A 14,414-nucleotide genomic window follows, 5' to 3' on the forward strand; every position below is an offset into this window, starting at 1 on the left:
GGGCCAAAGGACCATTTGTGTAATTTCAAAATCAACAAGGGGATTAAGGACAAATTTGTCTAGGTACATTTCCCTATAATGTCTCTCAAAGGGGGTAACGCTTCACAGAAAACACTTATTGTTACAGGTGGAATCAAACAAAGGAAGCTATTGGAGTTCCCTAAAATCATTGTTATGCAGACGCCTAAAGGTTCTTCGGAAAGCCCCTGTTTCATACTGACCAAAACTCAGCCTGTTTCTGGGAAACTCCCATTTGTGATCATAAGGAAGTTGCGTTGGGTCTATGTAAACATAATTGTTTCCATTGATCTCCTCCACCACCTTCCACTGTACTTCATACATGGGTTTCTGGTGGAGGTAGAAAGGGAAAGATACATCATCTTTTAATGATCAATGTTTCAACAATTAGAGCAAGCGCTCAGGGCAGAGAGCAAATGAATGGTTACCTGTAAATATTTGTAGGTAAGAATCATCACGATGATGCACATCAGACCTGCTGCAATCACAAAACCAATCAGCAAAGGCGTGAACAGCGTGTGGGCATGGATTTGTTCTAAAACAAAAGAGGAACGTGGAATCACACAACCTGTCAGCAGGGTCAGGTCCGCACCACAATCACCTCGCCCCGACCTCACCCCGCTCACATCTTACAGCCCACACAGAGCCCATGGCAGGAGTCAAAGCCACATACATCTCAGCTCCTTGCCATGGTTATGATCTTACTCATGTTAGTCAAACTAATCTTTTAAAATAAATTTAAATCAGACTCCTGTGGGAGAGAAGTTGCGATTTCTATAGCGCAGGAATAATTTTGTGCTGTGTGTCATTGAAAAGCAACATCTGAATGAACTTTGTACTTCAACCAAATTCCTGACTTGGGCAACTTCAAGAAGTTTCCTTTACGGATGGTTTCTATTTTCTCCTGTATGCTTTCCTGTATTTTCCAAATTTACTACATTGAGCATGAATTTCTTCCACAACTGAGAAAAACATTTTTAAAAAGAGTTCTTTTTATTGCGCTGTCTGAAAAAAAAATCTATGATGAACAATGTAAGAGTCTTCCCCTCATTACTCAAAAACTGAAAATATACCACTTTTTAGCACTCCTCTTTGCCAACTCAGGAAAACAAAAACTGAGCCCTAAGAATGTAGGTGCCCAGTTTCTTTGTCTTCTGACTTCATACCAATTCATCAACGTGTCCACAGGATCATTTAACTTATGTTAGGAGAGCTAGTCACTCATGAATCAAATTTCAAAGATTTTAAAGAAACAGCTCACTAACACGACTTCATAACGAGCAGTGTTAACTTTCTGATACAATGTCTGGCAGTGTGTTAAAATAGTTGATTTTAAATAACTGAAATTTTAAATCAAATTTAAAATTTTAAATTGTCTAAATTCTGTTTGGATATAAGGTAAATATAGTCCCCCCCCCTGCATTTTTCTTATCTACCTCCTTTTAATAGAAACAATTAGAAATACAGAATTCATTTTATATATATAAATATTTATACACACACACACATGCATACATACATACATATGTGCACACACACGCATAATATATAGGATACATGGTCAAAATTGTTGCATACATTTTATTAACAAACTAGTACAGAATGAAACTTAGTGAGTTTGATGACAGTACAGTGCAATTACCAGAAATGATATGGCCAATGATGGAATGGAGTTAAAATCATGATTGATATGGTAGCAGAGCCTAAACATCCCCTTAAATTGGATTAAAAAGAAATATACCTTTGCTGTTACCTTTAAATGCAAAGTTAAAAAAGGCAGAACTCTTGCCCACATCGTTGTAAGCCCTACACTCAACCGTGCCATTGAACTTGAATGCACTGTAATCAATGGAACTTTGAACCACTAGTTTTCCAAACGGCGACACAGATGAGTTTTGTATCTGCACATCCACCGGCCCAACAGGAACAGAACATCTAGGGGGAAAAAAACAACAGCCCAGACTTACTTCAGGAAAATTTATCAAGCACCCTAGGGTTTAGCAAACTTTTCAAACTAAGTTAGGGATTGATAATCAGATATTTCCTTTTGCAACCAAGAGTGTCTGATGATGAATGAGTACTTCTGGGGCACAGTGAGTAGGGAGAGCACTGTGGAAGAGAACAAAGAGGGAGATGAGGTTTTGGAGTGAGATGTGGGTTTGTTCCCGACTCAAACACTTATTCCATTGACTTGTGACAAGCTACTTAAATTGTCCAAGACTCAGTTCCTACAGCTGTAAAAGTGGGATGGTAATACCCATCTTGGAGAGTTAGTTAAAGGGTTAGAAATTACTTAAGTCTCCTGGCACACAGTAGACCCTGATAAATCAACTAATTGTGAAAGGGTGTATGAAGGGTTGAAAAGGGAAAGCATGGAAGAGGAAAAGTATTCAAGTCTCAACAGAGATGATCACAGGGCAACCCCCAAAACCCTGTGGCTCAGATTCTATGGAAGGAGGGACAGGATGCCCCACCAGGTTGCACTCTAGGTGGCAAAGACCATGTGGAGCCAGACCCTGGTGACCCCATTAAATGACCCTTCTCCCCAACACCCCTGCATATGGCTAGCAGTTTTCTATTCCTTACCTTGCTTTGTTTTCCCCCTTAGCACTTAATACCTGTGTACGCTAGTTGTTGTATTTCATCTTTTGTCCATCTCCACCCATTAAAATATAAACTCACAAAGCTGGAACTCAGGTGTGTTTTGTTCACTAGACCAGCGTCTGGCATACAGTTGGCACTCCATAAGTATTTTTTAAATGTCTGACTGTAACTACTGGAGTTGCTTCTGCTGTGGGCATATGTGCCAGGGGTCTCAAACCCTCCCTACTATTCCCAAAAGAAAATGTTCCGCTAAAACTCAGCTGAAAACAACAATCCTATGTAAGCTCTTCGAACTTATTGTGATAAAAAGGTCTATTCAATGAAAAATAAAATTTCTACTATTATCCTGACTATTCAATTGTGATGTTACACCGGGCTTTTTTTAAAGCCTGAGCATAAAATACCATTTGATGGATAAAAACGGCAACGTTGACCCCATTTTCATCTTCAGGTAATATAAAAGGACAATTTAAGGCTTAAGTGTGGACTCTGAGGGAGAGGAGGCACAATGCCAGATGTGCTCTGCTCAGGGGCTGGGCACCTAGTCAAGGAGAAAACCATTTTAAAACCCGTAGCTTACAGATGCCGTATATACGTTGTAACTGCACGATCATTACTTTTTGGTAACTTGGCAATTAACTCCTGAGGTAATTTTTTCCATAACTACAGCCACCTTTCCTACACACATTACCTCCTGTGTATAGAATGGAAATCTAATTACTCTGTCCTGGAAAATTGCTTTATCTACCTGCGGGCTAGAAATTGCATGATAAATCCAAAAAGATAACCACCAAAATAGAGAAGCCATTCAGTAATCATGTTTCAGCAAACAAAATTAATGTCTCCCAAGAAAAATATAGCAATTATGCCCTCTAAAAAGCCGATTGAATAGAAAAATAAATAATAATCAAAACAAAGCTTAAAAAAATCTGAAAACATATTTGAATTCAACTGAATTGCAGTCCTTCCTTTCTGCATGTTAAGTGGTCCCTAAAATAATCATCTCACCTCTGCTCAGTTCCTGGACAAAAATACCAATCTATTGTGGGCTCTGGGAATCCTGCAGCCACACATTGGAGCATGCCATTCATGAGTCTCTCACGAGTCAGGATTTCTGGTTTTGCTGCGGGAAAAGAGAAGTGGCCACATGTCAGACTTCTGGCAAACCTTGCCAAGATTCACTCCACTCTCTTAGAATCCTTAGAGCCTTTTTGAAGCTGCAGATGACCCTGAGGGAACATGTTATTCATGGGGAGAATCCGAGCCAGTGAGTGGAAGGTACAGGGAGCAGCGGGGATGTGAGGGTCAGGCCAGGAAAGGCTTTCACAGGCAGAGCTGCCCCACCCCAGTGCACTGTCCACCCTGCAGACGTGGGGGTCTCCGAGAACTCCCTGTACCGGGGATGGCACAAGCAGAGGTTGCAGGACCACCTGGAAGGGTTTCCGTTTCCTGTGAGCAGGAATCTGAGAGCCCACTTCTCTTCAAGACACTAGCATTCCACACTGTTTTAAAGGTGGAAATTCTGTTGACGGGATTCCTGACATTGGATTTCAAGTTACTGTGGGGACTGAAATGGATGAAGATAGCAGTAGTTACAGGAGAAGAGAAGCCCCTCTCTCTCAGGAAATTTCCTTTTGTTTGGGGAGGGGGGAGGATGTGAAGGAGTGGTACAAATAAATAGGTGACCTACTCTAGTGACAGAAAAGCCAAAACATAAGAGTAAAATACAATGTGGGGTTTTAACTCCAAATTTGTATTTCAAATGCAAAATACAGACAGCAAATTGAAAGAGAAAACCAGCCTGAGAGTTTTATTCATACATATATCTAAACCTGAGTACAATCACTGAAAAATCATATCAGCAAGAATGCTCTAATTTGACATTTCTGTGTAACTACAATAATCAATGGATATTCAATCAAGTGCACCCTAAAGCACTGCAAATTTTAGAGATTATTTCTAAAGTGGAAGGAAGATGAACTTATGATCAGTTCTATTAGTAATAGATTTGAAGGATTTTAACCCTTTGAGAACGAGTAAGCTAAACTAAACATCTGATGGCAAGGACAGTAACGTCTTTGGTCCAAGGACAGTAATGTCCCCCTGTATCCTTGGTGCAACATCGAGTGTCGAGTCTGACTATCAAACTTGGGAAGCCACGTGTGTGCAGACATACCCGCACACCGGCCTGGACACTTCCCAGTTCTCTGCCCTTCATCAAGTTTCCTCATGTAAAAGGGAATAACGATAGTACTCATTTCATAGGGATGTTGTGACAATTAAATGAGATGGAGCACAAGAATGAGTCACAGAAATGAATGATAAACTAAGAGCGATGAACAGAAATGAAACCATAAATGCCATAATTATTTTTAATGATTCAGTTATTCTTTTCTATTCAGAGTACCCGCCCTCCTTGGTTAATCAAGTGTGCTGCCAATTAAGTTTACTGTATTTGCCACTCTAACAATTCTCTTCCATGATCTAAAAATTGCTTCTTTAAGATCGTGTGAAATTGTGTATGTGTTTTAATCTGATAAACTGGGAATTTGACATTATGTTGCAACTGATAGGAAAACTATATGTGGTGAGAAGGAAAGACTGACAGATCAAAAGCTTAGGAAGCTCATTTCCTCAACAGGAAGGTAACACGATCAAAATGACATCTTTGTAGAACAACCTCTCAGCACCTCACCTCCTTGCAGGCAAAATGGCTTGGCAGGGATCAGAGTGCCCACATGCATGGCACACCCACCTGTCACTCAACCTGGCCCTGCTGATGGGGTGGCTATTTGGCTACTACAGACAAAAGAGTGACACTCCAAAGCAATCTCAAGGTAGGGGTATCCTTGAGAGTGTGGCTCCAATGCCAATTTTCACAAATAGAGCAAGAAAATGAGCCATCGTCTTGCGAAAGCGTCCATCTGGCAAGTTTCATTTAATTATCATGGACAACTGTGTGATAGGACTGGAAAGTAGGACATAACACAAAAAAACAGTGGAACTTTAGGAGAGTGCTATTGGCTGGCGACTGCAGGCGCCATACGGCGGGTCTCTCTGGACTGAATTCAAGTGTCACCTCCTTTTCCAAGCCATCCTCAACTCTCCCAAGCCAAGGTGGCTGACCTCTCCTCCCTATTCCTGTAGTAGTCACACAATATCATGGTCTGCCTCCTCCATCTGACTGTTATATTCTCAGGGCAGGAACCATGCCTTACTGGTTGTACCTCTGACCCCTAACAGATCTGGTCTGACCTGTGGTGGACACACAGTAAGAGCTGTTGAATGATAAAGTCCCCCCTCAATGGAACAAGTCCCCCAGATGCCAAAGGAATTTGATTACAGTCACAAGAAGAAACCTGGAAGAACAGCCTAATGGTGACTTTCCTGTGTAGTGGCACTGTTCCCACTATTTTTGTGATAGTGGGTCATAAGATAAGAAACCCACACATAAACCTGGCCATGTGAATTTTTTTTTTTAAATACTGAGATTAATGATGATGAGAGGATCTACACATACACAGCAAAGATAACTGCACAGGACTCAAATGGGAATTAATTTCGTAAGACAGATTTCCTCACCCCAACATTCCTTTTGTCACTCATTCTCCCCGACGGCACATGATGAATTTTAGTGGAATTGACTCTATAGCAAAAACAGGGCTTACAGGATACCTTAAGATGTTAATGATGGTTCTCTCTGGGTAATACGGTTACGGATACTTTCTATTTTATTCTCAAAAGAAAGTCAAAACTTTTTTGAAAAAATTGGTTTACAATGAACATGGAGCTAATAATGAACCTATAAAATATTTTTTAATTAAAAAAATTGGAACGGCTCAAAATTACATAATCAGTCACATTTAGCTTTGGTTACAAGTGCACCATGATCCAAGCCTTCCAGCGTGACACCTGGTAGCAGTTATATAAACAAGGGCCAGGGCTGGCAAGTAGTGCAGTCCGGCTGGCCTATTTGCTCCTGTGTGCTGGTTAATTAGGCGGATTTTTCAGCTACTATCCCAGTCGTAATGTGAGGTTAGTGGAGCAGTTTTTGTCCTGTGGGGCCAACCAAGCTCAGAGGGTCCTCAAACTTGTGTGTATTCGAAACACTAAGAGGTTAAAATGCAGATTCCTGGGCCCCAACCACAGAGATTTAGTAAACTGAGGATCTGACCCAGCAATGCACTTTTTAAAAATACCTTCAAGGGATGCTGATCAGGCTGAGACTAGGGCGAGGCAAGAAAAGCACTTAGGGTGCAAAATTTAAGAAGGCGCTCACCTTCAAGGTCTTGCAAGTACACGGTTGGCACCATGAGTGAACACCTCCTTAAATTTTGCACCCTAAGTGTCTCTCTTGGCTCACCCTCATCCCAGCCCTGTCCCTAATGCTGGTGATGAGAGATCTCATTCTAAAAAGGCTGTTACATGAGTACAGTTTGGGCTGTATATGGCACGCTGCACTACAAAAATGTTTACTGCATAAAGAATGAGCTAGGTATAAATCTGATTCCCAAAAATGAAAATCTGGGCTCATCTGCATTTTGTTAAGTGCCTCACAGCACTGTGTAAGGCATTAAAATCTACATTTTGCTTTTAAAGATGCATAACCCTCTGCAATTCTTCAGGTTAAAATCGAGCTATGGTTTCTTAGCTATTCTGCAATCATGGGTATACCAAATGACACATTCCCTAATTCCTCCCAAGTTGGAGGTTTAGATAAGCCTGAGAGGTGTATATGTTATATATCTCCTGAAGAGATAAACATAGTCCCTTTTTCCTTTCAAAGCATTATGGACCTGAGTCACGCTGGTGTCTTCAACACTGATTAGCTTGTAGGCAGATTTCAGAGTGCTTATAATCCTACTGAAAATTTATTGCTCATGCAAATTAAAAGCCGAAACCATGCACTGATTAACCCCACAGATATGTGATCTTGAAAACTATTCCTTTCCACCACCATCAGGTCCACCCAGAAGGCAAGAACAAAACGAATTTTAAAGAACACAGCACAGATAACAAAGAGCTGGGGGGTGAGGGTTGGGGCAGGACAGTTATGCAAGTAATGGGTGGGGAAGCATTTTTTAGTACAGTTCCTCTCACCCCCAACCATGTCGACCAACTCCTGCTATAAATGCACATTGGCCCACACACTATAATCCGCAAAGAGCTTAAGTCTCCAAATAATAAAAGACTAAACAAAGAGGAATCAGAAGGATGAATTATGAATTTTTTTATTGAGGTATAATTGACATATAACATACTAGTTTCCGGTATACCTCATAATGATTCGATATTTGTAGATATCATGAAACGATCACCACAGTAAGTCTAGTTAACATCCATCACCACACAGTTACAAAAAATTTTTTCTTGTGATCACTTTTAAGATCTACTTTTTTACCAACTTTCAAACATGCAATACAGTACTAACTATAGTCACTATGCTGTACATTACATCCCCAGGACCTATTTATTTTATAACTGGAACTTTATACCTTTTGTCCCCCCTTCACCCATTTTGCCCACCCTTCCTCCCCCACCTCTGGAAACCACCAGCCTGTTCTCTGTATCTATGAGTTCAATTTTCATTTTTAGATTCCACATGTAAGTGAAATCATGTGGTAATTGTCTTTCTCAGTCTAACTTATTTCACTTAGCATAATACCCTCTAGGTCCATCCATGTTGTTGCAAATGGTAAGATTTCATCCTTTTTTTTTTTTTTATGGCCGAGTAACATCCCACTGTACACATGTACCACGTTTTCTTTATCCATTCATCCATCAATGGACACTTAGGTTGTTTTGGGGATGAATTTGTTTTTTTCTGATTGTAGGGCTGCTGGGGTTTAATGGTAATACAGTAATGCTTTGTGGCAATTTGTCCCTATCCTGGTTTGGGCCTGAGTCAAATATATATTCCAAAAAAAAAAAAAAAAGTATATTCCTGCTATAATACCGTTACAATAAAGGAAGTTAAATCAGCTAAAACAGGAGGGGAAAAGAATTCAGATTAACTTTTAGTTATAAAAGAAATATACTTTTAAAAAATCCCCAGAACAGATATTTTGAAAATATACACTAAAACCTTGGATTGCAAGTAACTTAGTTTGCGAGTGTTCCGCAAGGCAAGCAAACATTTCTAATACATTTTAACATGGTAAACAAGCAATGTCTTGCAAGACAAGTAGTTTGTTTCCGGAACAAATTATGCTCACAAACCAAGGTATTACTGTATTTTGTTTTATACATTCTTAAAGGTAGCCAGGTGGCATATGGACACTTTAACAGAAGTTTAACAAGCAAAACAAAACTTCAACTTATAGTCTCCTGTATCTAGCTATCATTAACAGAGTATCTATCATTGAAAAAACAAAAATCATTCTCCTAAGGAAGTGATGTTCTAAACTAGGGGTAAACAAACTTTTAATATAATGGGTGAGACAGTAACTATTTTAGGCTTTGTAGGCCACAGGGTCTCTCTTACAAATAATGCAATTCTGCCATTATACCACAAATGTAGCCATACACGTGTGAACAAATATGCATGTCTGCGTGCCAATAAAATTTTACTATGGACACTAAAATTTGAATTTTATTTTCATGTCTCACAAAGCCTTCTGATTTTTTTTTTCAACCATTCAAAAAAAAACAACAAAACGATTCTTAGCTTCTGGGCCATTCAAAAATAGGCTACAGGCCAAATCTTACCTAAGGGCTATAGTTTGATAAACTTTGTTCTAAACAACCATCGATGAGGGCAAAAGGGATCAAATACATGGTGATGGAAAAAGAACTGACTGGATGGTGAACACACAATGTGACATATAGATGATGTATTACAGAATTATACACCTGAAACCTCTGTAACTTTATTAACAATTGTCACCCTAATCAAATTTAATAAAAAAACAAAAACAAAAAAAGGTCTCCCAATTCTGAGATCAAGTTAAAACAAACAAACAAACAAAATGATGAAACTTCTTAGAGAGGGCATTCCTTAGCCAGAATCCGTGTGCTCAGTTTACAGGAGAATCATGGCCGTGCGTCTCAGGCACGGGGAGGCGGGTGTGTACACACATCACTGTGCAATTCTGCTGGCTGCCAAGGAGTGCAGGCATGTGATAGAATACTTTCTACTCTGTAAAAGCAGTACATCCATTTTACCACATGATTCAGAAGTGGAGGAGAGGGGCTACTGACACAATGCCCATGGAAAAATTATATACCTGTTCTTAGTTTTACTTAAATTTCCACTAAATGCTAGGTGACCCTGTATACATGTGTAAGCGAAAGGGGCTAGCTTGATATAAAAACACATGAGGCTCAACTGTAAAGAAAATTTCCATAGAGTACAAGTTCCACTGATATAAAGGGACTACTCATGCTGTTTTTAGAAAAGTAGGTCCCAAGTTCAGGGTCAATTCTAGCAGAAGTTTACTTGGTTACACACCTAAACCTGTTTCTCCTGCTTTTTCACCATGAACATGAAATAAAGGCCAGACCACACCAAAAATGGACCTAAGGATCTAGACAAGTTACCTTGTTCTCTAACAAGGGTGGCATTGAAATAGATCCCCCAAATTAGCAACACACCCCACCAGACAAACTTTCTTATGAAGCATAAAGGAAAAATGATACCAATACTTGAGGTGGGGTGGGGGTGGGAGAAAACGGAATTCTTTAGTTCAGTGTCACATTTCCTGAATTTTTCTAGAATAGAAGCAAATTCTACTCTAAAAATAGGTTGCCACGTTATCCCTTTTTCTCCCAATTTAAATGTCTATAGCAATTCTTGCATCCACAGAGATCCTCTTCATAAGGAGGAAAGATATTAAAGTGTCACTTCAAAAACAACACTCATAACTCCCACGCAATCTAAGAACAAAAACTCATTTCAAGTTCAGGAAGAGAAAATAAAAACAGAGTTTAGACACTGTCAGATATCGCACATGAGCATGCATTACCTATAAAAATATTCATGTATTGGGGGAGGAGGGTTGTCACTTTGAGGGGTAAAAAGTATAACTACGGCACTGTGTTGTACACCTGAAACTAATTTTAAAAAATAAAATAAAATAAAAAATATTAACGTAAAAAAGACACGCAGCTATTTTTACAGAGATTAGGTCCCACACTAACAAGTTCTGAAAATTATCCTTAATTTAGAACTGTCCTGAAAATCAGTACAGTGTAGCTTCCATGACATATGTTAACGACATAGCATAGCAGCATGAGAAATTGTGACAGAGGATAACCTTATTGACTTCCAGGCACTTAGGCAAGGACATTCATTTGCGATTAAACAAGATAATTATAAATGTCTGATGGATTTATTTTAAAATTCAGTCACATCATTTCAGAGTCCTGCCTCACACTCCACAATATCTCAAAGTTGCATCAGCCACAGATTACAGAAATCATGAACTATCCATGCAGTGATAACAAAATGATGTTGCAGAAGACTATTTTATAACATGAAAAGATGCTCACAATGAATTTGTTGTTCAGCATCAGAACAGAGGGTTATGAAGCAACAGACTTATTTTTTTTGTAAGAAAAAAAAGTTTTAAAAAATGGTCTGAAAGAATATACAGTAAGGGATATATAAGCAAAGGTAATCTATAAAATATAAATAAACTTAAAAGGTACAATTAAAACTGGCTTCATTCTTATTTTGCTTATTTATATTTTGTTTTTTCTACCCTTCACATAACATTTTTATAAGAAAATTATTTTAATTTAAAAACACAAGTATACAACTGTTTGCACAAACCAAGTTACGTTTCAGTTACTGTGGTGGCCTTACAACAAATTCTCCAAAGCCAGTAAATAAATCAGAAAGTTCTATTCAGCACTAAGCTTTATTTAATGTATAAGAATTCCAATAATTTAATATAGGAGTAGGTCTAACAGAATCCACCTAATAGGAAAAAAACAAACAAAAACGCTAAAAAGCAAAGCCCCTCAAGCAAAACTCAATAGATAAGTGTGTTAGCAGTAAGTCCCTAACACAAGTGTGGTTTGGACACCCCAATGTTTGCATCTTTTAAAAATGGAGGTTAGGGAACTATTTGCACCTTCCCAAAAGGTGAAGTTCTGCTCTTGTTTCATGAGAATCTCGAAAGGCACAGACCCAAAGCCCCCAAAGCTAAGCAGTCCTTGAAGGTCAGCCCACCATTATTATTTTACCCTGGGAAAAGGTCCTGGAGACCCCCAACCAGGTGGGTGACCCAGATGGCTGGCTGGCAGGCAGTCTGACGCCATCTATCTACATGGCCAGCTTGACAGGTCTGCCTTCACCTTTGGCACATAGGCTGGGGATGTGCTTTATTTGCAGGGTGTTGCACTTACAGTGGCTTCTTCCCAGAAGACGGAGAGTTTAGCCACCTGTAACTGGAATGCACTATGACCAAACATACATAAAAGGCAGCCCAGATTTTGCAAATGCGATCAAAGGGAAACTTTCTCATCAACAGATCTCATTCTGGGTGATTAATTACTTGGACTGATTTGGCTATACTGTGTGATCTATAAATAATCACTCACACCAGACAGGATGTTAATTATATAATGCAGTGATTTAGAAATAATACATTATTTAGCATTTCCTTAAATTGTTTCAACCCCCTGTTAACACTGCCATAAAAGGGGTGAAATTGGTGACTTTTGAGAGTTCATTTGGTACAGCTCTGCAGTTATCTGAATATCCAATGTAGCTTAACATTACGTGTGTTCCTTGCAAGCCCAACAATGAAAGGCAAGCCCTTTAGTTCTCTGTACCTTATTTTTCCTGCATCCCTTCCTGTTACCACTGCCTGAGCACCACAGCACTCTCACTGCACTGGTGGTTTGTCATTAAAGGACAGATCTTTAAGATTGGCAAGAGATCTATTTCGGGGCCTTAGATATAATTTGCCAAATATTTTAAATTCATAATACCGATCTGGAAATGCGACCAGATCACGTTTTGAAGTGTCATTTTAGGTTATTGGCAAATCAAAACCACAATGAGATACTACCTCATGCCTGTCAGAATGTCTATTGTCAATAAGTCAACTAACAAGTGGTAGAGAGAATGTGGAGAAAAGCGAATCCTTGGGCACTGTAGTTACGAATGTAAACTGGTGCAGCCGCTATAGACAACAGAATGGAGGTTCCTCAGAAAAATTAAAAACAGCATTACCATATTGACCCACTTCTGGGTATATATCCCAAGGAAACAAAACCATTATCTTAAAGAAATATCTTCACTCCCATTTGCAATGTAGCATTATTCACAATAGCCAAGGTATGGAAACAACCCAAGTGTCTGTCAACGGATCAACGGAGCAAGAAGACGAAATATTATTCAGCCTTAAAAGAGTAGAAAATCCTGTCATTTGTGACAACATGGATGAACCTGGGGGGCATTATGCTAAGTGCAATATGCCAGATGGAAAAAAAAGACACATGTTGTGTGGTATCACTTGTATGTGTAATTTAAAAAAAAAATGTCGAACTCATAGAAACTGAGAGTAGAAAAGTGGTTACTAGGGGCTGGGAAGTGGAGGTGGTGGGTAGGGAGAGGTTGATAAAGGAGTACAAACTTTCAGTTATAAGATGGATAAGGTCTGAGGGTCCAATTATAACAGTATATAGTTGATAACACTGTAATATAAAATTGAAATTTGCTAAGTGAGTACATCGTCAATGTTCTCACCAAAACACAACAAAGCTAAACAAAATGGGTAAATATGTGAGAGGATGAATGTGTTAATTAACGCTATGAGGGGAATCCTTTCACAATGTAGTGTGTGTGTATGTACGTCAAATCATCACATTGTACTCTTTAAATATCTCACAATTTTATTTGTCAATTATACCTTAATAAAGCTGAAAAATAGTTACTAAATCTTCTTGAAATTATTCCAGGGATTTGAAAAACAAATGATTTATAATATCAATCATAATTTCTTTCCAAAATTATGTAAATTATTTTAGGATTCACATGGGATATTTGAAATTATAAGCCAAAATAAAACTATAAAGTATTTATATCCACTTCATGGATGGCGTAGAGGCCTGACCACTGCACTGTACATCTGAAGCTGCCGTTGAATAATATTGTATGTCAACTATAATTTAATATATATATAGTCACGGGATGTGGAGTACAGTATGGGGAATGGAGTCAATGGAATTGTAATAGATATGTATAAAATCAGGGGTGGGGTGTGGATTGGGGGAGGGGGGTCGTCACTTTGTGAGGGGTGAAAAGTATAGCTATTGCATTGTTTTGTACACCTAAAACTATTAATAACAACAACAAAAAAATGAGACCATAACAAGGAATGGTACATATATTAATTCCAAATGCAAATAACCCTGGTTTACTTATTAGCTCATATTTCAAATCAAATTCTGCTGTTTACATATTTCTGGTAAAAAGCTCACTGCTCACTTATTAATTCTAATCCCAAATGACACTGCTTTACTTAATTCAAATTATAATTCAACTTCCGAAATCCAAATAACTTTAATAAAAAAATACAAGTATGCTTATTATGTCAAAAAATATATATTTACATTACTGATTAGTCTAAAATTTATTCAAGAAATATTGGGTGGAGAGGAAAAAGAGCCAAGTGGATAAAATTAGGGTTAAAATACATGTTTGGCCATTTATTTGTACCTGGATGTGGTAAAAACATCATTGTGTGACATTTATTGTAACCAAAGAGACCATGGGTTTCTAAACAAGTATCACAAGCTACCTATAGAATCTTGGTGATGTCACTTTTCTTCTAACACCT

General features: G+C 38.6%; 1 protein-coding gene across 8 annotated transcripts in view; it reads right to left on the reverse strand.

The window, feature by feature from the left end:
- KIT (KIT proto-oncogene, receptor tyrosine kinase) overlaps nucleotides 1-14,414 on the reverse strand; it is an 87,709-nt gene that overhangs the window by 13,676 nt on the left and 59,619 nt on the right. For 5 of the 8 annotated variants that reach the window (XM_019640895.1, XM_019640897.1, XM_019640894.1 and 2 more), the window contains exons 8-11: nucleotides 3,631-3,745; nucleotides 1,760-1,953; nucleotides 447-553; nucleotides 222-348 (exon numbers count right to left, since the gene is read on the reverse strand). In XM_019640895.1, coding sequence (XP_019496440.1) covers nucleotides 222-348; nucleotides 447-553; nucleotides 1,760-1,953; nucleotides 3,631-3,745 — 543 coding nt within the window. The remainder of the gene's footprint in view (nucleotides 1-221; nucleotides 349-446; nucleotides 554-1,759; nucleotides 1,954-3,630; nucleotides 3,746-14,414) is intronic. The other 3 variants (XM_019640899.1, XM_019640898.1, XM_019640902.1) reach the window with 1 other exon arrangement.

Source organism: Hipposideros armiger, unplaced genomic scaffold (assembly GCF_001890085.2).
Source record: "Hipposideros armiger isolate ML-2016 unplaced genomic scaffold, ASM189008v1 scaffold_53, whole genome shotgun sequence".
NCBI lineage: Eukaryota > Metazoa > Chordata > Mammalia > Chiroptera > Hipposideridae > Hipposideros > Hipposideros armiger.